This window comes from Podarcis gaigeae, assembly GCF_964106915.1.
Source record: "Podarcis gaigeae genome assembly, chromosome: 2".
In the NCBI taxonomy this organism is placed as follows: Eukaryota; Metazoa; Chordata; class Lepidosauria; order Squamata; family Lacertidae; genus Podarcis; species Podarcis gaigeae.
In genome coordinates this window covers 39,580,995-39,603,226 of record NC_139679.1, presented here as the reverse complement: position 1 = coordinate 39,603,226, position 22,232 = coordinate 39,580,995, and the positions used below count along the sequence as shown (strand labels likewise).

Below are 22,232 nucleotides of genomic sequence, written 5' to 3'. Positions count from 1 at the left end.
CTGGTTGAAGATTCAAGAAGGGCAAAATCGCACACTGATTTTAAACCATCAAATGTTAAACCACATCAAATGTTAAACCACATCATTTAAATGTATGATGTATGATGTGTTGCATACACATCATACATTTAAAGTACACATGCAAGAATCCTGGGAACTGTAGTTTAAGGATGCTAGAAATTATAGCTCTGTGAAGGGAAAATTACAGCTCTCAGGAATCTTCTTTTTTTGGGAGGGAAGCAATGTACTAGGAATGTATGGTGTGTGCGCAATAGCAGCTCCTCTGGCTTTTTCTGAGGACCACTCAACTAACACTTCAGCATATCTCTGTTCCAAATATTATTTCACATTCACCCATCACTTGTCTTTAAATAATCGTACAAGAATCATAACCTTCCAACCATCGGAGTAAATATGGTGACAATATATTACTATGCTTAGGTCTGGAAGTCCTCCCCCACCCCCTTACTGGGAACCGCATTTGCAGCCTCATTGCAGCAGCAGGATAACACACGGTCACATTCTGGTGTGGTTGTTTTCCTGCACCTCTCATGTAGGGAACAATGAGGCATTGCAATAGTCAAGAAGCCAACCAGTATTAGTCTGGGCTCCCTGTGAGCTGGATTTCCAGAGAAGACCTGAGTGAAGACTTTGCCCATCTGGGTCTGCTCTGGGAATATTTAAGAAGCTGTGGCAGGGTGAGGGTTGACCATTTAGGGGGTTACTTTGCTGTGTTTTTTTTTTTAAACCAGTTGCTGTTTTCAGAGCCAGGAAGGTATTTGTGCTACAGTCACTTGACTGGCCAGGTCTATGGGTTTTGCCTGCCTCATAGCAATCGTCAAACTTTATGGTGGAAGAGGGAGACCCCTAAACTTTAGTCAGTTGGAATGGTTCATCAACCAACAGGCAAGCTGATTGATCTTCCTGATAAATGCCAAATGCTTACACCAAACCTGTTGCATCTGTAATCAATAAAGTTGTCACCTAATTTGAATCCAACACACTCTCCCATCCTTGTCCTTGGTCTGTGCACTCCACTGCTGCCTCACTGAACCTACAGCCACAAAGGTAGTTTATACAGAAGAATAACACATAAAATCCCTGATGTATATGTTTTAATTATAATATGTTTTATTATTATTCAGAGGGAAAGAAGGCTGCAAAGAAGAAGGGTTCCTCATTCCAGACTGTCTCTGCTCTTTTCAGGGTATAGTAAAATCTTGGCTTAAGATATTTGTAAAGGGAGAAAATTCTGATTTCATAGGGCTGCCATACGTCCAAGTTTTCCCGGACATATCCGGGATTTCGGCAGCAGAAGTGGCGTCAGGGCGGATTTTCGCGGAGTCAACAAAATGTCTGGGGAAACCCAGACGTACGGCAAGCAGGGCGATTATTTGAAAGAAATGCTTTAAAAATCCTAGAAAAGCCTGTCCCTTTTTAAAGAATATTTTGGGAATATAGCAACCCTAGATTTCACAATCACAGAACACCAGCATGTCTCTAAGCACAACAGCAACGTATTATAGGTGAAGGCTGAAATTCTGTGGTAGAGTACATTGCCTGCGTACAAATGACCCCAGTTTTGATCTTTGCTCAGGAAAGACTCTAGTCTAAAATCCTGAGGAACTGCTACCAGTCAGTGTAAACATTACTGTGCTAGACAGACCAATATTCTGACTCCATAGAAGGCACCTTTGTATGCTCTGATAGATCCATCAAGAGTTTAAGAGTCCATGACTGCTTAGTCCTAGAACAGAAAGCACGCAACTGAGCTTCTTGGAGAATGGGCATGATAAATAAATTATACAAAACACTAGGTCACTGCATTCTAGTCTAGCTGAAGTCTCACAATGGTCTATGATCTGGAGATTACCAAGGCAAACTTGAAAGTGCCCAAGTCTTTATCACTAGAATAGTGCACAGTTTGTGAATCGGACAAGGATTATTTCTTGAAAAACCCACCTAGGTATCTAGGAGCAATCCCAAATTGTGCTCTCAATTTGTCAGAGGAAGTATGAGTCCTAACCCTAACCACACACCAATTTCATAGAGGGTTTTCACAGTTTTTCTCTAATTTTTCTTACTACCTATGGAAAATTTAAAGGAAGTTTTGCATGTATATGTGTGTGGAATTTGTTAACCAGGCTCTGACTTCTAATTCCACAGGAGAACTTAAACAAACTGATGAGCAACCTGAAGAGTACTCATCCACATTTTGTGCGTTGCCTAATCCCCAATGAAACTAAAACCCCTGGTAAGACACAGAACTCTTTGATTTTTAAAAAGAAAGATGTGATGCACCAGTTGAATACATTTTGGTATTCATCTCTTCTCTTATTTTCTAAGGTGCCATGGAACATGAACTTGTATTGCACCAACTGAGATGTAATGGTGTGCTGGAGGGCATCAGAATTTGCAGGAAGGGATTCCCCAGCAGGATTATTTATGGTGACTTCAAACAGAGGTCAGACTGCCCCCCAATTATTAACCTATTGGTTGTTTGTAGTTGTTTTGCCCCCCCCCCCATCAATAGTTTTGAGTTGCTTTTTGACTGTTTCTAATATTGCATTATAGCAGTTAGCACCATGTTTGGACAAAAGGCTTAGGGGGGGGGGAATGCCATCAATGACAATTAATAGTCCTTGCATTAAGAGATTACAAGAAGGCCCCAGTTAAATTTAGCCTCAGTTAAATTTAGCCTCCCTGATTTAGGTAAATAGCCATTAGGAATAATATTTGTTTAAACATTTACAATCAGATGCTAAATCGGATGGACCATTGGTCTGACCGAGTTCCGTGAACATGCCATCAAATCATAAGCATCTTTATCTTCCACTTCTTCTAACAGATATAGAGTTTTAAATGCAAGTGCCATCCCCGAGGGACAGTTCATGGATAGCAAGAAGGCTTCTGAGAAACTTCTTGGATCTATTGATGTTGACCACACCCAATATAAATTTGGCCACACAAAGGTAAATTTACTTTTTATTACAAGACTGTAATATTAAGAGTTTGTTGAGACAGTGACCAATACTTTGTAATATTTTCTTTTCCCAGGTCTTCTTCAAAGCTGGCCTTTTGGGTCTTCTGGAGGAGATGAGAGATGACAAGTTGGCACAGCTGATTACACGTACACAGGCTATGTGTCGTGGCTACTTAGCAAGGGTGGAGTTCCAAAAAATGATGGAAAGGAGGTAGAGTTTTGCCATCTGTAATAGAACTCATGACCACACTGGCCTATCATGTTAATATGCCCTACACAAGGATTACAAATAATAACATATATAAAATACTCTTTGGGCTACTCTCCAAATTCTGGGGCAGATTCTATGTAAAACTTGTAAGAAGTACAGTCGTACCTTGGTTCTCAAACTGAATCCGTTCTCAAACTGAAACCATTCGAGAACCAAGACACGGCTTCTGATTGCCTGCAGGAGGTTCCTGCAGTCAAGTGGAAGCCATGCTGGACGTTTGGCTTCCGAAAAACATTCAAAAACTAGAATACTCACTTCCAGTTTTCGATTGTTCAGGACCTGAAATATTTGAGTTGCAAGGCGTTTGGCTTCTGAGCTTCCACTGTATACCTTTAAAAAGGACTGTGTGTGAAGTGGCACTAAGTGGCAGTTCTCTTAACATTTATTAGGTTTGTATTAAATTTGAGTGTAAGAAGTATAAAAATAAAGTGACAGCTATGCCAAAGAAGCATAATGAAATTTGAACTACTTTATAAAATAGTCCTATTTTTGGAAGCTTTATTTGATAAATTTCTTCATATACCCCATGTGCTCCTGAAAGTATCAACTCCTTCTTTATAAAGAAAAAAAATATTCATTTTTCTTACTCTTTCCTTGAGATATAAACCTACACTTACTCCCAGATAAGTGTAGTTAGTGGTGCAGTCTAAGACCTATTTTGCAACTGGACAAGAATTGGACAGTTCATATTTTTATTAGGAGAGTCACAAAAGGATTTCATTAAACACTTTGATCACACTGTTGTCGTTTTCATCATCAAGGTTTTATTTTGTTGTCTGGTTGTTACAGAGAATCCATCTTTACTATTCAATACAATGTCCGTTCATTTATGAATGTGAAGACTTGGTCTTGGATGAAGTTGTACTTCAAGATCAAGCCTTTGCTGAAGAGTGCTGAATCAGAGAAGGAGATGGCCAACATGAAGGAAGAGTTTGAGAAAACTAAAGAAAGCCTTGCCAAAGCAGATGCCAAAGTGAAGGAACTGGAAGAAAAAATGGTTTCTCTGATGCAAGAGAAGAATGACTTGCAACTCCAAGTCCAATCTGTAAGCTTTCTTGGTAACATACATTTTTCTTCACTCTAGACTAGTTTAGGTAGAGGAATTCAGAAATTGCAGGAGAAATGTGGCTATGTTTAATAAATCTGTATATCTTATATACATACCACATATCCTCTACGTAATAGTTCACCACAGTCAAAGTTAAATTGGACATAAGTATTTTTTTACACATATATAGTATACTGGTGAATATAGTTTATTTTGGTATTTGATATACCAACATAACCAGTGTCTATTAAAGAGTGATTTACTTGAACAGTGAAAGAATATGGCCTTGAATAGCTTAACAATTAGTTTTAAAGGTGAGGCCATGTGCACATTCCTTTATGTAAGTAGATTCTGTGCAAGAGATCTGTGTGTGCATGAACTTCTTAAGTAGGATAATAATATTATTGCTATATGACATACATTTGTATAGGAAGCTGATGGCTTGGCAGATGCTGAGGAGAGATGTGACCAGCTGATCAAAACCAAAATTCAGCTGGAAGCTAAAATTAAGGAGCTGACTGAACGGGCAGAGGATGAGGAGGAAATGAATGCTGAGCTGACAGCCAAAAAGAGGAAACTGGAAGATGAATGCTCAGAGCTGAAGAAAGACATTGATGATCTGGAGTTAACACTGGCCAAGGTGGAAAAGGAGAAGCATGCCACAGAAAACAAGGTAATGGTCACAATGTGCTCAGATCTGCAAGCAATAGTCAGAATGTTGTATTATCATTCCAGGGTGGATTGATACATTGAATCTGTTTGTTCATTTCTAAAAGGTGAAAAATCTCACTGAAGAGATGGCAGTCTTGGATGAGACCATTGCCAAACTGACCAAGGAAAAGAAAGCCCTCCAAGAGGCCCATCAACAGACCTTGGATGACCTGCAAGCAGAGGAGGACAAAGTCAATACTCTGACCAAAGCAAAGACCAAGCTGGAGCAGCAAGTGGACGATGTAAGCACCATCACATGCAGAAGAATAACCGTGGGGTGAAAGTAGTATTAGAGTTACAAAGTCTTTGTCCCCTCTTTGTCCTTAGCTTGAAGGGTCCCTGGAGCAAGAAAAGAAACTTCGCATGGACTTGGAAAGATCCAAGAGGAAGCTTGAAGGTGATCTGAAGCTGGCCCAGGAATCCACAATGGATTTGGAGAATGATAAGCAGCAGCTGGATGAAAAACTTAAGAAGTAAGTATGGTTTACTGTCTAGAAGACCTTTTGGGAGCTCTTTATGGCACCCAGCCCTCTTAGAATTTGACTGAGGAAATCTTGTGTTTTGTTGTGAAAAGGAAAGACTTTGAAATCAGCCAGTTCCAAAGCAAAATTGAAGATGAACAGGCCTTGGGCTCCCAGCTTCAGAAGAAGATAAAGGAGTTACAGGCAAGTCAAGCACATATTGATTCCATCATATGAAAATCAGTTCATCAGGGAAGACTCTGTTAATGGCTGCTTCTCTTTCTCTAGGCCCGTATTGAGGAACTGGAGGAGGAGATTGAGGCTGAGCGTGCATCTCGGGCCAAAGCAGAGAAGCAGCGGGCTGATCTCTCCAGAGAACTTGAAGAGATCAGTGAACGTCTGGAGGAAGCTGGTGGGGCAACCGCAGCTCAGATTGAGATGAACAAGAAACGTGAGGCAGAATTCCAGAAAATGCGCAGGGACCTTGAAGAAGCCACTCTGCAACATGAAGCCACTGCATCTGCTCTCCGCAAGAAGCATGCAGACAGTGCAGCTGAACTTGGGGAACAAATTGATAACCTGCAACGTGTGAAACAGAAGCTGGAGAAGGAGAAGAGTGAGCTGAAGATGGAGATTGATGACCTTGCCAGTAATATGGAGTCAGTTTCCAAAGCAAAGGTATACTGCAGCAGTATATACTTTCCTTTAGCTTTATCAGGTGGAGGCATAACATACAGAATTCACAATCTTACATGTGGTATATAAATGTAATAATAAACACATGGTTTGGGAATATAAAGAGATTGATACGTGGGTTACAGTAGCACCCATTCAAGTACCTAAAAGCAAAAGCAAAATACTCATATTAAGCAGATGGAACAGTGGATAGTATATTGGATTTTTATGTAAGAGAACCTTCTAAGTTTTTTTTAATAGGTCTACACAAAACACTTTATTTATACCTTAAATCTACAAAATGTACTTAGAGCAAATGATCCACCTGGCTCATGCAGGGACAACCAGAAGAGTGTCTGGAGTAGCTGTCATTTGGTGCCATGTCTATAATAATACTGAATTTTTTATTTATAAAAATATTTGCATGAAGTAATTTCTTTAAAAAGAAATTCAAAGTAGTTTACAACAATTCAAAATTACAATTTACCAACTATTACAGAAATTATTCCATAATAGCAAACATAAAGCATGGTCACCTAAATAAGCACTATCTCAGTGCTGTTGTGATAAATATTATTTATCCCTGCCCCCACTTTCCTGATACTTCTTCCCAATGTGTATCATACTGTAATGTGACACTGCTATAGTCAAATTATTTTGATAAATTATGTGGGGAAATGGAAGAGGAATTCACTGTGGCACTAAGTGAATTGCTTCTTCAGTGCAAGCATATCTGCTTGCTATCCCTACCACCACACTGAACCAGTTTGAGGGAGCATGCACAGGTGGAGAGGGGAAAGCCCTGTTGTGCTAGTGAAGGTCATTGTGCTGGCAGGGCCAGTTAGTTAAATCTGGCCTCAGCTGTTTTATATAGCTATACACTTTATTATTTCACATCTAGGCAAATCTTGAAAAGATAAGCCGCACTTTAGAAGACCAGCTTAGTGAACTTAAAGCAAAGGAGGAACAGAACCAACGCACTATTAATGACCTGACTGCTCAAAGAGCTCGTCTGCAGACAGAAGCTGGTAAGAAACTGAAAGTTAATTATTTAATGCTGCAATTCTTAGGTCAAAAGATAGCAAAGTACCAATCTACTATGTCTGTACTATACAATTGAATCTTAACTGCACACAAGTTTAGGGCAATGTTTTTTCCTTTTCTCGCAACACGATTTCATTATGAAATCTGATTCTATGATTGTTTGTTCAGAAGTAAGTTTCTCCAGCTGCAATAGGACTTGTTAGCAAACGAGTGAGGTTTATCCAAGTGTGGCTAATTTATAACTACTAAGAAAAATATTTTATGAATAGTGAACATGATTAATTTACAGTGGTACCTCGCAAGACGAAATTAATTCATTCTGCGGGTTTTTTTGTCTTGCGAATTTTTCGTCTTGCGAATCACGGATTCCCATAGGAATGCATTGAAAATCAATTAATGCGTTCCTATGGTCAAAAAAAGTTTAAAAATCACCAAAGTGTACACTACTGTACATACATTTTCTAAGACTCTGGGGGACAACTCGAAGAAGGTTCCTCTTCCACTCTTTGCTTCTTGCTGAAGAACCTGTCCATGGTCTGCTGCTTCATCCGCCTTTTCAGCACCTCCCTGAAAGACGACAGGACCCTCGTATCAAAAGTGTTCGCAAGGTCACGTGTCAGGTCCTTGTCAGGGTGTTGCCGCTGTGCAAAAGCCTGCACATCTTTCTACTTCTGGCAAATGTCCCTCAGTTCTTTGGAGGACAGCCGCTGTGGAACGTAGACCTCCGTCATCACAACCTCCAGGAACTCTGCTGCAAAGTGTTCAGCCGCAAGAACATCAGAACTGGCAGCCTCTCCATGCCTGACCACGCTGTGGATTCCAGATCTCGTCTTGAACCGGTCAAACCAGCCTCTGCTTGCCTTGAAGACTTCTGGCTCGCCTGAGGTTCCTGGCTGTTGCCGGACGAGGTCTGCGTGCAAGGCCTTGGCCTTCTCACAGATGACGGCCTCAGTCACTGTGTCCCCTGCACGCTGCTTCTCTTCTAACCAGATGAGCAGCAACTTCTCCACCTCCTCCAGAACAGCTGGGCGGTTCTTCACGATCCTGGTGACTCCTTGGCTACATCAGTCGCAAGGATCTTCTCCCTCATCTTCAGGATGGTCCCGATGGTCAATGGATTCCTCCCGTACTCCCTGGCGAGGTCTGTCACACGCATTCCACCGTCGTGCTTCCGGATGATCTCCTTCTTCATTTCCAGCGTAACCTTCTCCTTTTTCCTCTCGCCGGCCTCTGCAGCAGCAGTCTTCTTGGGCCCCATGGCAGCACAGCTCCTACCTTCGCAACCCCCCCCCCCAAAAAAAAACAAATCAGTGCTTCACATCCAAAAAATTCAAAAGCACCAAACCTCCTAGAAAACACCCCAACCCAAAATCCAAAAACCCCCCAAAAAGTTTTAAAAGTTTAACTTACCAAATGGCTGCAAAAGAAGTTTTGGAAAAGCTTCAAAAATCACCAAAGTCTTCAAAAACCTCAAAAAAAGGGCTACCACACCGCGTGCTATGAGTTGTTCCTCGAAGTTAAGTCGCAACTGCACCTCTTCAAGCAATGCACCCTGGGTATTAACGGTTTTAAGAAAAAGGAAACAAACTTGCAAGACGTTTTCGTCTTGCGAAGCAAGCCCATAAGGAAATTCATCTTGCGAAGCAACTAAAAAAAGAAAAACTCTTTCATCTTGCGAGTTTTTCGTCTTACGAGGCATTCCTCTTGCGAGGTACCACTGTATTTATTGTTACAAATAAATTAATGCATTTGTTGTTATAACCATCAAGGTCATTTCAACCACCGCTTAAAAAGAAATATGTACATACTATACAAAATATACATAGATCTATACATACAATAGATACAAAGATAATATGTACAGGTATATATTCCATTTAATCCGTTCTCTTTTCAGGTGAATACTCACGCCAAGTTGAAGAAAAAGATTCACTGATTTCTCAGCTGACAAGAGGCAAGCAAGCCTTTACCCAACAGATTGAGGAACTAAAGAGGCAGCTTGAGGAAGAGATAAAGGTGTGTATTTTGTTCAACATTACAAGCCCTCTATCACAGTTCTAAACAACACAGGGCTTCTTTATCCTATTCAGTTATTGACACCCATGTGCATTCTGTAGAAATCCTAATTATTCTCATGTCAGAAGCTCTAAGGTTGCTCAGGAAACTTCTCTAGATATCTCCCTATGGTTGTCTCTCTATTATTTCATTCAAATGGGCAAAAGATTGCATGTGCTTACCTATCTTAGGCTGCTTGCAAACTAGGCATTTATTCTGGTATAGCTATGATTTGTTCACTCACATTTGAAGGAACAACCACATCATGACATCAACATTAAATTGCTCTCTTGTGTTTTCTGCACAATTCTTCCATCTCTTTGGAGAGTCAAAAAAGCTGACTTTGGGAGCAAGAGCAGAATACTAGCATAATAAGTGGGATGCGGACAGGAAGATGTAAAACTGAGGCAGGGATGACATGCTGGAGATGCCCCGTCTTTCTCCATTTTTTGTGTATTTCCTCAGGGCAGCTAAAAATAAACATTAAAAATACAAATGCAATAGAAACTATGCAACATAAGAACAGACATTGGTAACACCCTGACATTCATAACTACAAAATTATTTCCTTATTTCAGGCCAAGAATGCACTTGCCCATGGTTTGCAATCTGCCCGACATGACTGTGACTTGCTCCGGGAGCAGTTTGAAGAGGAGCAGGAAGCCAAGGCTGAGCTGCAACGTGCCATGTCTAAGGCCAATAGTGAAGTTGCGCAGTGGAGAACCAAGTATGAAACAGATGCCATTCAACGCACAGAAGAGTTAGAGGAAGCCAAGTAAGTACAAGAACCAAAAGCAAGGGAGAGAAAGGGAACTCAAAAGTAGAAGAAAGTATGTCATTGTGTAGTTAGAATTGGGGGAAATAGTTATTTGTATCACTCAGTGAACAGAACAGGTCACTGAGTTATTTGTGCTAGGCTCAAAGCAACAGATATATTGTAATAATGCAATCATATCAGTGTTGACATGGAAGGAGCTGATGACATGGCAAGACAAAGTTTGAATGGAAAATCAAATTTGTTTTTGAGACCATTCTCAGTAAGCCATTTATTATAATGGATGATTAAGAACCACTAAGTGTTGTAATCACATTTCTCTAGGAAAAAGCTGGCTCAACGTCTGCAGGATGCTGAAGAGCACGTAGAGGCTGTGAATTCCAAATGTGCTTCCCTTGAGAAGACAAAGCAAAGGCTACAGAATGAAGTGGAGGACCTGATGATTGATGTGGAAAGGTCCAATGCAGCCTGTGCAGCTCTAGATAAGAAGCAGAAGAACTTTGATAAGGTACTTTTGACCATAATTTAAAAGAAAACCCAGCACGTTGCAACAAATCCTCAGGTACACGTGAACACATTTCTTATTTCTTGTGTTTCTTCTTTCTGGTGTTTTGCAGATTCTGGCAGACTGGAAACAGAAATATGAGGAAACCCAGTCTGAACTGGAAGCCTCCCAGAAAGAGGCTCGCTCTCTCAGCACAGAGCTCTTTAAGATGAAGAATGCTTATGAGGAATCTTTGGATCACTTGGAAACTCTGAAGCGTGAAAACAAGAATCTCCAACGTAATAACACTTTTTCATAATAGGTGCAAAAAAACTGTGAAGTTCGTTTTGCAGAGCTGAAGCAATAGATCATAAGGATGGGATATCTCATACAGTCCTTCTCCCCAAAGCTAGAATAGACACCCGTGTGCATAAGAGTTCACAATAAGTGTATTCACAACATGCAGTGTTATTATGCAGTCTTCACAAGGCTTATGAGGAGCTTTACATCTTAGGTCATTAGGTGTTGTATAAAATTAAAAATAAAATAGGTCTGACCAACAGGGATGAAATCTAAAATTATGCCAGTATGGCATAACAATTAGAGTGCTGGACTATGACCTGGAAGACCAGGGTTTGAATCCCCACTAAACCATTAAACTCACTGCGTGATCTTGGGCCAGTCATCATCTCCTAGCCTAATCTCAAATGGTTGTTGTGAGAATGAAATGGGGAGGAAAAGAACCATGTACACAACATTGAGCTCCTTGGAAGAGACAGGTGGTATATAAAATGTAATAAATAAATGAATATAAATGAATGAATAAATGAATAAAATAATGCTAGTACTATAATAGTTCACTCCAAATAGTGGAGCTGGGATGAATAACTGAAATCCTCCTTCCCAAACCTTCCTACATCTGTTTATTATTAGTTGCATAAACACTATTAATCTCCTTTCTCCTTTCTTTGTGTGAAACTAACAGAGGAGATTTCTGACCTCACGGAACAGATTGCTGAGGGAGGAAAGGCCATCCATGAATTAGAGAAAGTGAAGAAGCAGATTGAGCAAGAGAAATCTGAACTGCAGGCTTCTCTAGAGGAAGCTGAGGTAAACAATACAATTATGCATAATGAAAAGACACAAATTATTGATCTGTAATACTGTGAAATAATTGAAGAGGCAACCAGAAGGATGATGATAAGATAAGAACATTGCTGGATCAGATTGAAGGTCCATTTAGTCCTACAATCTGCTTTTTACTTGGAGGTCCACAAGCAGGGCATGAAGGCAATAGTCCAATCCTGTTGTTGTTCAGTGTCACAAATGGGACCTGCAACAAAATGCTGCAATGTGGAGTTCTCTTGTTTAGTATTTCAATCCATCGGTCAGAATGCCTTCTTCCATTCCATTCCATTCCCTGCCCTTCAGCCATCAACATTCTGTGGTCACTGAGCAAGCTCTGCTCTCTTGTAGGCTGCTTCTGAGTCCCACCCTTTTCTGTACTTCTGCAAACATTGCTGTTCCCTCAGATCTTCTGATACTTCCCTCTTATGTGTGGATGGTACTGTTTGGGATGAGTAACTGTTAGCACTCATGCATGGCCATTGGAAATAGAAGCATTACTGTATGCTTACTGCTATTTTTTACCCCATCCTCTTTTGATGAAGTGGAACATTTACACCCTCATCCCTTACAGATGCTCTGTCCCAAACCAGATGCTCCCTAGTTCTTGTCAGCTTTCTCCCAAAGGTTAGTTTAAAAGCCACTCTGTGACCTTTAGAATCTTAAGTACCAGCTGTCTAGTTCTATTTTGGTACAAGTGAAGACCATCCTTTAATTCAGGTTCAACTTATGCCAAGATGTCCCCAGGTCAAGTTCTGAATACCTAGCTGAACGTGCGAAAGGTAGCATTTCTGAGATGGCTTCCTTTGAGTATGGAAATGTGGTGAATACACTGCTAAATAGTATATTCAATATAATGTTGAGTGTACTTCAATAAGGAAACAGTTGTCAAATTAAGTCCATTATTAACAGCTGTTATAAATGGTTTTCTTAAGGCCTCACTGGAACATGAAGAAGGCAAAATCCTCCGCATCCAACTTGAGCTCAACCAGGTGAAGGCTGATATTGATAGGAGAATTGCAGAGAAGGATGAGGAAATTGATCAGCTGAAGAGGAATCATCTGAGAGTAGTAGAGTCCATGCAGAGCACACTGGACGCTGAGATCAGGAGCAGGAATGATGCCCTGAGAATAAAGAAGAAGATGGAGGGAGATCTGAATGAAATGGAAATCCAGCTGAGCCATGCCAACCGCCAAGCTGCTGAGGCATTAAAGAACCTCAGGAACACCCAAGGAATACTCAAGGTTCATATATATTTCTGTAATCAGGATATAGTTGTGATTGTTATTGTGCAAAGAATGGTCTCACAATAATATCTCAATATCATTTTTTAGGACACCCAGATACATTTGGATGAAGCTATGAGGAGCCAGGAAGATTTGAAGGAGCAAGTGGCCATGGTTGAGCGCAGAGCTAATCTGATGCAGGCTGAGATTGAGGAGCTCCGTGCAGCTCTGGAACAGACAGAGAGGGGCAGGAAAATTGCAGAACAGGAACTTCTGGATGCCAGTGAGCGTGTGCAACTTCTTCACACCCAGGTGAGCTTCTAATATGTAATGGGCACACACAAGGACATGAGGATAATCCAGTGGGGATAAATCAGGTGTAGGCTCTGCTCCAGAAATAAAGAGATTGTTGCTAATGTGTAAATAGGCAATTAACCTACTCATCACCACACAGCCTCTTTTTCTCATCATATTAAGAATCACTACTGTCAAAGGACATGAAGTGGACGTTGGTACTCAATTAAGACCTTGAAAGGAGCTCATTTTATTTATTTAGCGTGTTTTTAGCAAACCCTTTAGCCAATAAATGTTCCAGAACAGTTTACGTAAGATCAATAACAAGCAAAATAGTCCTTGTTCATAGAAAGGTGATTTAGAAGGCATGACTCAAGAAGAAAAAGGCATAAGGAGGGAAGAGGAAAACAGGCACCAGTTATTAAAGTAGCATAGTTGTTATAATGACCAGATAGAATGGAAACAGTTTAGTAAGAGGAGCCAAATGAAGCCGGTCTCCTCATGGAATTGATGTAGTGGTCCTCCTTTCTATGTTTCTTTCTGATGCTGCCTGATAGAATGATAATTGCTTGGCAGCAACCTGATGAAATAACCAAGTAACAGTTGAGGGTAGAAATGAATGAAACTATCTACTTTGATTTCTCTCTGTTTCTCATTTTTCCAATCTTCAGTTCACTAAGTTTCCTCATCAGTTTGTATTTTTTAAAAAGTAAAACAAAATTCATTTTTTAAAATTATTATTATTGTTGTTGTTGTTGTTGTTAGCAACAATAGCAGCAGCATTTTAGTGTGCATTTCTCTAAATATGCACATTTCTGTATGCAAGCAATTTTCCCTAATATAATACATTTGGTATGTCATTCTCACTGATAAATGCATCTTTATCCACACATCCTTAATATGTTTTTCTGCACACATTTTTTGCATCACAAACTTCAGAGAAGGGCACATTTTGAAATATAGATGTATTTAAGTTTTACACGTGGTTTCAGGATGTGTGAATTAAAATGTAAACCAAACCAAATTCCTCTCCCATTCCCTAGTTGAGGGAGGGAGGAGCCCAACAGAGCTGGTTTCTGCATCATAGGTATGCTGGGGAAAGGTTTGTGGCTCATTTCTGAGTACCTGCAATTGTACTCAACATCATTCTTTTGTACAAAATGCAAGCAATATGAATGACATATTTAGGCTTGGTCCTTTACGAAAACTATGATCTCCCATTCTGTATAGAATACCAGCTTGATCAACACCAAGAAGAAGCTGGAAACAGACATCTCACAAATCCAGAGTGAAGTGGAAGAGACTATTCAGGAAGCACGCAATGCAGAAGAGAAAGCCAAGAAAGCCATCACTGATGTGAGTTGGGCAGATTTTCTTTTGAAACTATAATCCTGCTTGCAGTTTGCATGGCTGGTTTCCTAAACTGGGGAAAATTTCTCTATTAATAGGCAGCCATGATGGCTGAGGAACTCAAGAAGGAACAAGACACCAGTGCCCACTTGGAGAGGATGAAGAAGAACCTGGACCAGACAGTGAAGGACTTGCAGCATCGTCTTGACGAGGCAGAACAGCTGGCAATGAAGGGTGGCAAGAAGCAGCTCCAGAAACTGGAGCACAGAGTATGTATTTCTTGTAAACAAGTCCACTCAGTTCTACTTCTTGAACAAATTGACCAGCTGGACAGCTAATGGCTAATTCCATTTTCCCCAGGTACGTGAGCTGGAAGCTGAAGTTGAGAATGAGCAGAAGCGCAGTGCTGATGCTATCAAGGGTGTGCGCAAATATGAGAGACGTGTAAAGGAACTAACCTACCAGGTGAGGACAGATATATTTTTTCTGCATCTTTTGGAGGAACTGGTAAAAGCATTTTATAATCAGATGTACTCATGTTGTTTTCTTTTCTTTTGTGAAAAAAATATCCTGCTCTGTCCAGTCTGAGGAAGACCGAAAGAATGTTCTTAGACTCCAGGACCTGGTTGACAAGTTGCAGATGAAAGTGAAAGCATACAAGAGACAATCTGAAGAAGCTGTAAGTATTATTCTGAACTTGCTGTAGCTTGAGCTAGAATTATGAAGGTAAATTTGATATAGCAAAGTTTCATTTCTATCAATAAGTACAACGAGACTTATGTGAGAAAAATTATCAGTGGATTGTGCCCTCAGTAACATGAACCCAAATTTTCATAATGGGAAGATTGCAGAAACCTTGCTCATATTGTTTTTCAGAGAAGATCCTTTAGCAGTCTGAGTAATTAAAGCAATATGAAATAGCAATAGTCACTTTTGCATACCACTTTACTGTACACATTGGAGTTCACAATAAAAACTGTGCATTTCTGTAGTCTATTAAAGACATTATCAACTCATACTGACCAATAATATCATGGGCAGGTCTGAATGTACAAAGAACAGTCAAGCTAAACTAACCAAGGTTTGGCATTATGTCCCAATGCTGCTACTGAGATTTATACTCAAAATCATTTATTCTATTTAAGTGTTAAAAATCCAGTACCTTGATTCATATATTTTTATCCATTTTCAGGAGGAACAATCCAATGTGAACCTGTCTAAATTCCGCAAGATTCAGCATGAGCTGGAAGAGGCTGAGGAGCGGGCTGACATTGCTGAGTCCCAGGTTAACAAGCTTCGGGTGAAGACCCGAGAGGTGCACAAGAAAGTTGTTGTAAGCGAAGAATAAGCTCAACAAAAAGCTGCAGTGACTGAAGAGAAGCGCAAAATGTGAAGCTCTTTGTCACTTTTGTAATTATCATTGTTCAGTTTCTAGAAAATAAAGATTGTAGATTCCTTTGCAAGATGACAAAAAAGATTTTATGCGTTGCTTTTCTATACAGTACTATTCTTTTCATAGCATTTCATGTACATCATAATTTCTGGCTAACCAAAGCTTTCTTTATTTCAGTAGTATAATTATTGAAGTGGAGGAGACGTCAATATAGATCTTATTGTTACCATTCTTTTGAGTCAGACAATTTTGAATGGTGAAGTCCCTTTTTTACTCCAATTGGATTATTCTGGGCTTGGTGGTTTAAGTCTGTAATCCTAAATTCATTTCCTTGGGAGTCAATTCCATTGATTTCACTGGGACTTATTTCTAGCTAGACATGGTTAGGATGGTGGTCCAAAATCCAAGCAGGGAAGCTTAAGTGGTTTGTGGATCAAGCACTTGGTTTCCCTTTGCTTCAGTCACATTTGAGACAAATTAAATGGATTAGTACTCACAAATTTAAACATTTGAACAAGTATCCCTAAAGGAAAACAACTTCAAATGCCTTACTGAGCTGTGAACAGTCAGCTCTACTCTACAGATTATTATTATTATTATTTACCCAACTTTTACCCCAAGACAGGTTACAACAATTTAAAATACAATATTAAAAACGGTGACCACAAACAGTGACACAAACTGTTTAGCCAGTGAAGTTATTCAACAGTGATTAGTCTTTCCTCATCAGATAATGACAAGCATGCATGTTTTTGAATTTCACAAGAGATCAAGAAAAGGAACAGCATTCTTAGATTAAGCTGCAATATAAATATTTTCTGGTGGAGAGGGGCGGAACCCCCATTAAAACTTGTAATATATTGATTCTTCACCAAAGAAAGTCAGTTAGGATGAGAAAACAACTTCAACTTTATTTTTTAAAAAAACACCTTTCAAAACACCAGCAAAGTGAATATAGAAGATAAATATCAAAGCATCTTGGAAGTAAGCAGGGATAATAAAATATGACATTTATCCTTTAGTATGATGCTTTCATCTATCGTGGGTTGAGCCCATACCTTCCAGTATTTCTGAGATGAAAACAGGGACGTTATAGTCTGCATTAGGAAGCTTCTCCTGCATTTTGATCTCACTGCACATAAAGACGACATATACACATACACACCTGTCACCTTGAGCAAACTGCCACCTCTCTGCCAAACCTAATTCACTAGATTGTTTAGAAAAAATGTGCGAGGGAAGTGATCGTGTATAAGACCTTCAACAGATAAATGGAATGAAATAATTTTTTGTGGTAAGCAGCCTTGAGTCCCTGTCAGGGAAAAAGGTAGGATGTGTGCTATGCTTACAAAATGAATTTGATCTGTGTGCTGCCGCAGCAGCAGCAGCAGCAGAGTCTTAGGCTATGTACACATTAGTGGCTGAAAGCAGTGCTTCTTTTTCTTAAAAAATGTTTAGGAGTACTCTCATTTTGACTCAAGAAAATCACCATTTTATAGTTCAAATTGGGAAAAATAATTACAGTAAACGGACAAAAGTACAAAGCTTCACAAAATGTTTAGGGATATGTGTACCCCTGCATCCCCCCAGAAAAGTGTAGCAAAGTAATCACCCACCCACCCCATCTTTAAGTTACATTTCCACTTGCCATACACATCAGAGACAGGGCAGGGATGTCTTTACCAGATGCGTTTTCCCTATTTGGTTTCCCCATGCCTGCAATGTGCTTCATCTGCACATGCACAATGGATGTCCCAAATGTACATACCTCAACTTTACTGTGGCTTATGTTTTCAAATCAGACAGAAGCTGGCTTGAGAGGAAATGCATCAGAAAGCATTATTTCTCAAGGGACTATATGATCCATAGCTGTTAACATTTCCCTTTTTTAAAGGGAAATTCCCTTATTCCAAATAGGATTCCTCGCAAGAAAAGGGAAAAGTTGGCAGCTATGATCTGATCATGTGTACATTGCTTCAAACACCAATGAGGGAAGTGCACTGAAGCATCAAACCCCAAAGCAGGGAGTGCACGTTTCAGCAAAGTACCATCTCAGTCTCAGTACCCCCTGCCTGCTGCCCATTATAGTATGAGGATAATATAATACCAGTCTATCATACAAGGTGGTTGTGTATATCTAAGATTGGGATCTTCAATTTTTCTGGGCTCAGATGCGCAAATGGGAATCTAAGACACTGTTGTGGGCTCAGAATCCTCACCTACAAAAAATAAAATAAAAAATAAATCCCAAGCAAAAAACCTATCCAGCAAAAAAAGAAAAACAAATGAAACATAAAAGAAAGCAAGGCAATCCTATCTCAACCAAAAACAAAAACAAAAATTCAAAACCACAAAGAACTCTTCCTTCCTTTATTAAATTCATACACCACTCTTCCTCCCAAAGGAGCCCATTTTTAAAGGAAAGGTAGCACTTAGGGGGCACCAAGGGGAGTGTTTGAGAGAGCTGTGATGCCTACAAGTGCCATATTGGAGATGCCATGTCTGAGATAATCTATATGAATTTCTCTGTGCTCTTCAGAAAGCAGTAAATCCTTGTGAGTGGGAAGCAAGACCATAGCACAACAAAAAATTCCATTTGCTTCTGGGTGCTAATTTAAAGTAACAAGAAGGATAGATCCTTTTTCTGAAGGTCAAATCTAAAGCTTATGGGAAGGATGAATAATAGAATTGTAGAGTTGGAAGGGATTCCAAGGGTCATCTGGTCTAACCCCCAAATACATTTTGGATGAAATACATTTAAAAGAGCTACCTGGCTCCTGCCGTTTTTCTGCAGTTCGCTGTGCCTCAATGTGGGGCAATGAATCTTCTGTTTAACAGAGTATATACAGATGAGCTATGACTGTATATTTTACTTATTTGTTTTATTTTTAGAACATTTCTATCCCACTTTATTACCCTCACAGGCTCTCAATCTAGTTTACAAAAGATTATCACAATAAAAATGACATTGAAGTCTGGTACAGGAACAGAAATGATATGGTGTCCTCATGATGCCAGGGTGAATCAGCTGGCACTCATCCTTGGTCTTCTTTGGTGTTACTCTTCCTTGGTATTGCCCTACTAGGCAGTAAAGCCCACTGATGCTCTCTGAGACAAGAGAGTGGGGCTGCGCAGCCAGAACTCAGTCAGCCCATGTTGGGCGCAAGTTCTCCTTTGCAGTGATTCTACTCCTACTTGGACGACTTGGAATTGATGCTAGAAGATTTCTTCTTGACCACTTGGAAATTATGTTTTAGTGTTTCATCTGTTCCTCCACGTTGCTTAACATCTGAATGAAAATGGGTCAAAATCATCTGGAGATTTGGACAAAGGTGCCATTAATATGCAAATGACACTCAGCTCCATCTCTCTTTTTCATCAAATCCTGGAGAGGCAGGATGTGTTCTGAGTGCTCAGATGCAGTAATGGACTAGATCAAAGACTATAAACTAAGACTCAGTCTAGACATGATGAAGGTATTGCTAGTGGATGATTCATGTTCCTATTTGAGTGGTATTCAGCATGTTCTGGAGGCATTTCCCTGCAGTTTGAGGGAACTCCACTGATCCAACATTGTCACTCAGGGCCCGAGTGGTCTCAGTGACTCAAAGTGCCTTTTATCCGTTGCATCTGACAAATGAACTGTGACCCAACTTGGGGATAACCTAGTTACAGTTATCCATGCTCTAGCAAATTCCTGATTAGATTACTGTAATGCACCACATTGGGCTTCCTTCGAAAGTGGCCTGGAAACTTCTAAAATCAGAATGCAAGGTTGTTAACTGAACATTTTGAGCATATTACACCAGTTCTTTATCAACGCTAGTGGCTTTCCACAAACAATCCCTCCCTTCCTTCAGACATATTTTGCAATTATAATTATTTTTGTTTAGACAGGACTTTACAACATGAATTTTCTTTTTGAATCCTATCAGTATTTGATGATGTTTCTAGGAATATCTTTGTGGATTTTATATGTCGTATTCCACCTTGCCACGTGCAGATGCCCTTTTAAATGTGTTGTGGAAGGGGCGATTATTGGTTTGTTTCTGTTCTTATTTTTATCATGTATTTTGTGTTCTTTTAATATTGCAATTTTATGTTGTGAACCACCCTGAGATCTATGGGTATAGGGCAGCATACAAATTTAATTAATTAATTAATTAATTATAATTGATAAATAAATAAATAAATAAATAAATTTTGGGCCTATTTGACTTTTTAATCTCTAAAGAGCTTGTGGTCAAGCTATGTGAAGGATAATTTACTCCTAACCAATGATTTTTTCCTAGAAAAAATGGTGCCGGTACTCGCCATAAAGTTGTTAGAAGTAAGTGCCACACTTTTCAACAACAACAAAGATGCCGGTACTGTGTACCCTTGAGTACCCCTGGAAAAATCACTGCTCCTAACTGAACTTCGAGGTCGTTCATTCTTTGGAGTGCCACTGCCAAGTGAGATCTGGCATGTGGTTATAAGGAAAAAAGGGTTCTCTGTGTTAGCACCCAGAGAGGCAACACCTGGTGCCAGGCAGAGACTTCTTATTCTCTCTGACTTTTAAATGGATTTTGAAATTTTGGCTTTATAAGTTTTTAAGGCCTGTTTGTATTTAACTGTATTGCTTAATCTATGCTACACTGTGCCTTAATACTGTAATTGTTTGTTAACAGTTATGTCTTAACAATGTTTAGGTGTGCCACTCAGATAACTTTGGTTGTAAAGGTAGCATAAAAATACTGTTTATACATAAAAGAATAACATTGAGCACTACAGATTGTATGCTCAAACAATCAGAATATCCCTTTGGGTGTATTCAATTAAATAATTGTACAAAATGACTTTACCCTTCTCCTCCCTTGTGTGCCCCCCCAGCCCCATCTTTGCTTCAGAGGGTTTGGGAACTCCCAGAACAGACTTAGCAGTGTGCGGGGAGAAGAGGTGGGGATGTTCTATTATGCAAGGAAAAATCTTTGTGCTGATGGAATGTTCCCCTTAGTGCTACTTTGAATATAACACTTTTGTTATGATGAATAAACATAAATAAGTCTTGAGAATGCCATTGGAGTAATACTGTCTTGCACCAGCTGAGTTTCTGAGTCTCGTCTTTTAAATTCTTAGAATGCCAAACACGTCTGTCAGATCGTTTTGTGCCAACCATGAAATCTGACCTCCCTAAATTTCCCTAAGGCCCTGTCACTCAAATTCAGAGCTGCAGAATACATAGAGAAAGCTGATTAACGAAAGCCATAGTCTGCAGTAAATTAAGAGTAACTCTTTTCTTCCTATACATACAAATGGAAGGCTGCCATCGCATTGCCCCCATTGAAAGATTTGTAGTGCTGCATGACAATCCTGGATTTTCATGGCCACAGTGGGATAGCGGAGCAAAAGAAAAAGCAGGTTGCACAGCAGTATTGGCTATCACTTGGGAGGGAGGAGTGAGGGACACTCACAGAGGGAAAGTAGTGGTTTACAAAAACAGCAGAGGTGTGAGTAAAGCATGGAAGGAGAAAACAGAGGGGGAAGTAGTGATTTGAAACAATGGCAGATATTAGAATAGATGTGGTGGGGTGGGGGAGTGGCAATTTCAAATACAGTGGTACCTCAGGTTACATACGCTTCAGGTTACATACGCTTCAGGTTACATACGCTTCAGGATACAGACTCCACTAACCCAGAAATAGTGCTTCAGGTTAAGAACTTTGCTTCAGGATGAGAACAGAAATCGGGCTCTGGTGGCGCGGCGGCAGCAGGAGGCCCCATTAGCTAAAGTGGTGCTTTAGATTCAGAACAGTTTCAGGTTAAGTACGGACCTCGTGAACGAAGTAAGTACTTAACATGACGTACCACTGTAAGGTCTAAGTACAGTGAGAAGGCAGTTGGGAAAGGCTATGTTGGGAAAGCCTCTTGGTGTTAGCTTCTGTGTTGTACTCATCTTTGTTTCCCTCCCTGTTTGCTTTGAGTTTTTTCCTTTTAAAAACCCTCAGTATCCTTCTATCCCTGCTTTACTCAAATCTCTGCCATTGTTTAAATCAATTTCTCTCTCGGTGTTTCACACCGACAGGAAAACAATGGCTGTTTTAAATTTCTCTTTCCATTATTCAGCTGCCTCATGTAAGAGATATAATGGAAGCAAAGCCTGCAAATATTCCATTGTAACTTCCAGAAATCATGTATTTCACTCCTGGTACCATGTGTGGTGTTTAGCATAAATTTCCAGATTCAACATAGCAATTTAGAAAAGATACTTTATTAACAAGCAAGCACACATATGTGTACAGCACCTACAAACTTAACATTCTGTAGCTGAATAATCTGAAAGGCTTGCACAGTTCAT

The 22,232-nt window shown here is 39.9% G+C and overlaps 1 protein-coding gene and 1 long non-coding RNA gene across 4 annotated transcripts in view; one reads left to right on the top strand and one right to left on the bottom strand.

Moving 5' to 3' along the window:
* LOC310838420 (myosin-1B) overlaps nt 1-22,232 on the top strand; it is an 88,856-nt gene that overhangs the window by 39,980 nt on the left and 26,644 nt on the right. For all 3 annotated transcript variants that reach the window (XM_083725779.1, XM_083725781.1, XM_083725780.1), the window contains 24 exons: nt 1,146-1,207; nt 2,167-2,254; nt 2,347-2,464; nt 2,849-2,972; nt 3,058-3,194; nt 4,044-4,299; nt 4,733-4,975; nt 5,079-5,255; nt 5,341-5,486; nt 5,588-5,678; nt 5,763-6,152; nt 7,051-7,177; nt 9,091-9,209; nt 9,827-10,023; nt 10,348-10,531; nt 10,641-10,806; nt 11,493-11,617; nt 12,568-12,876; nt 12,967-13,170; nt 14,383-14,508; nt 14,601-14,771; nt 14,863-14,967; nt 15,086-15,181; nt 15,695-16,916. In XM_083725779.1, coding sequence (XP_083581905.1) covers nt 1,146-1,207; nt 2,167-2,254; nt 2,347-2,464; nt 2,849-2,972; nt 3,058-3,194; nt 4,044-4,299; nt 4,733-4,975; nt 5,079-5,255; nt 5,341-5,486; nt 5,588-5,678; nt 5,763-6,152; nt 7,051-7,177; nt 9,091-9,209; nt 9,827-10,023; nt 10,348-10,531; nt 10,641-10,806; nt 11,493-11,617; nt 12,568-12,876; nt 12,967-13,170; nt 14,383-14,508; nt 14,601-14,771; nt 14,863-14,967; nt 15,086-15,181; nt 15,695-15,850 — 3,917 coding nt within the window. In that variant the 3' untranslated portion in view covers nt 15,851-16,916. Of the gene's footprint in view, nt 1-1,145; nt 1,208-2,166; nt 2,255-2,346; nt 2,465-2,848; nt 2,973-3,057; nt 3,195-4,043; nt 4,300-4,732; nt 4,976-5,078; nt 5,256-5,340; nt 5,487-5,587; nt 5,679-5,762; nt 6,153-7,050; nt 7,178-9,090; nt 9,210-9,826; nt 10,024-10,347; nt 10,532-10,640; nt 10,807-11,492; nt 11,618-12,567; nt 12,877-12,966; nt 13,171-14,382; nt 14,509-14,600; nt 14,772-14,862; nt 14,968-15,085; nt 15,182-15,694 lie in introns of those variants that run through there.
* The window catches only part of LOC310838507, a 178,210-nt gene that overhangs the window by 130,445 nt on the left and 25,533 nt on the right, over nt 1-22,232 (bottom strand). The gene's annotated exons all lie outside the window — the stretch shown is intronic.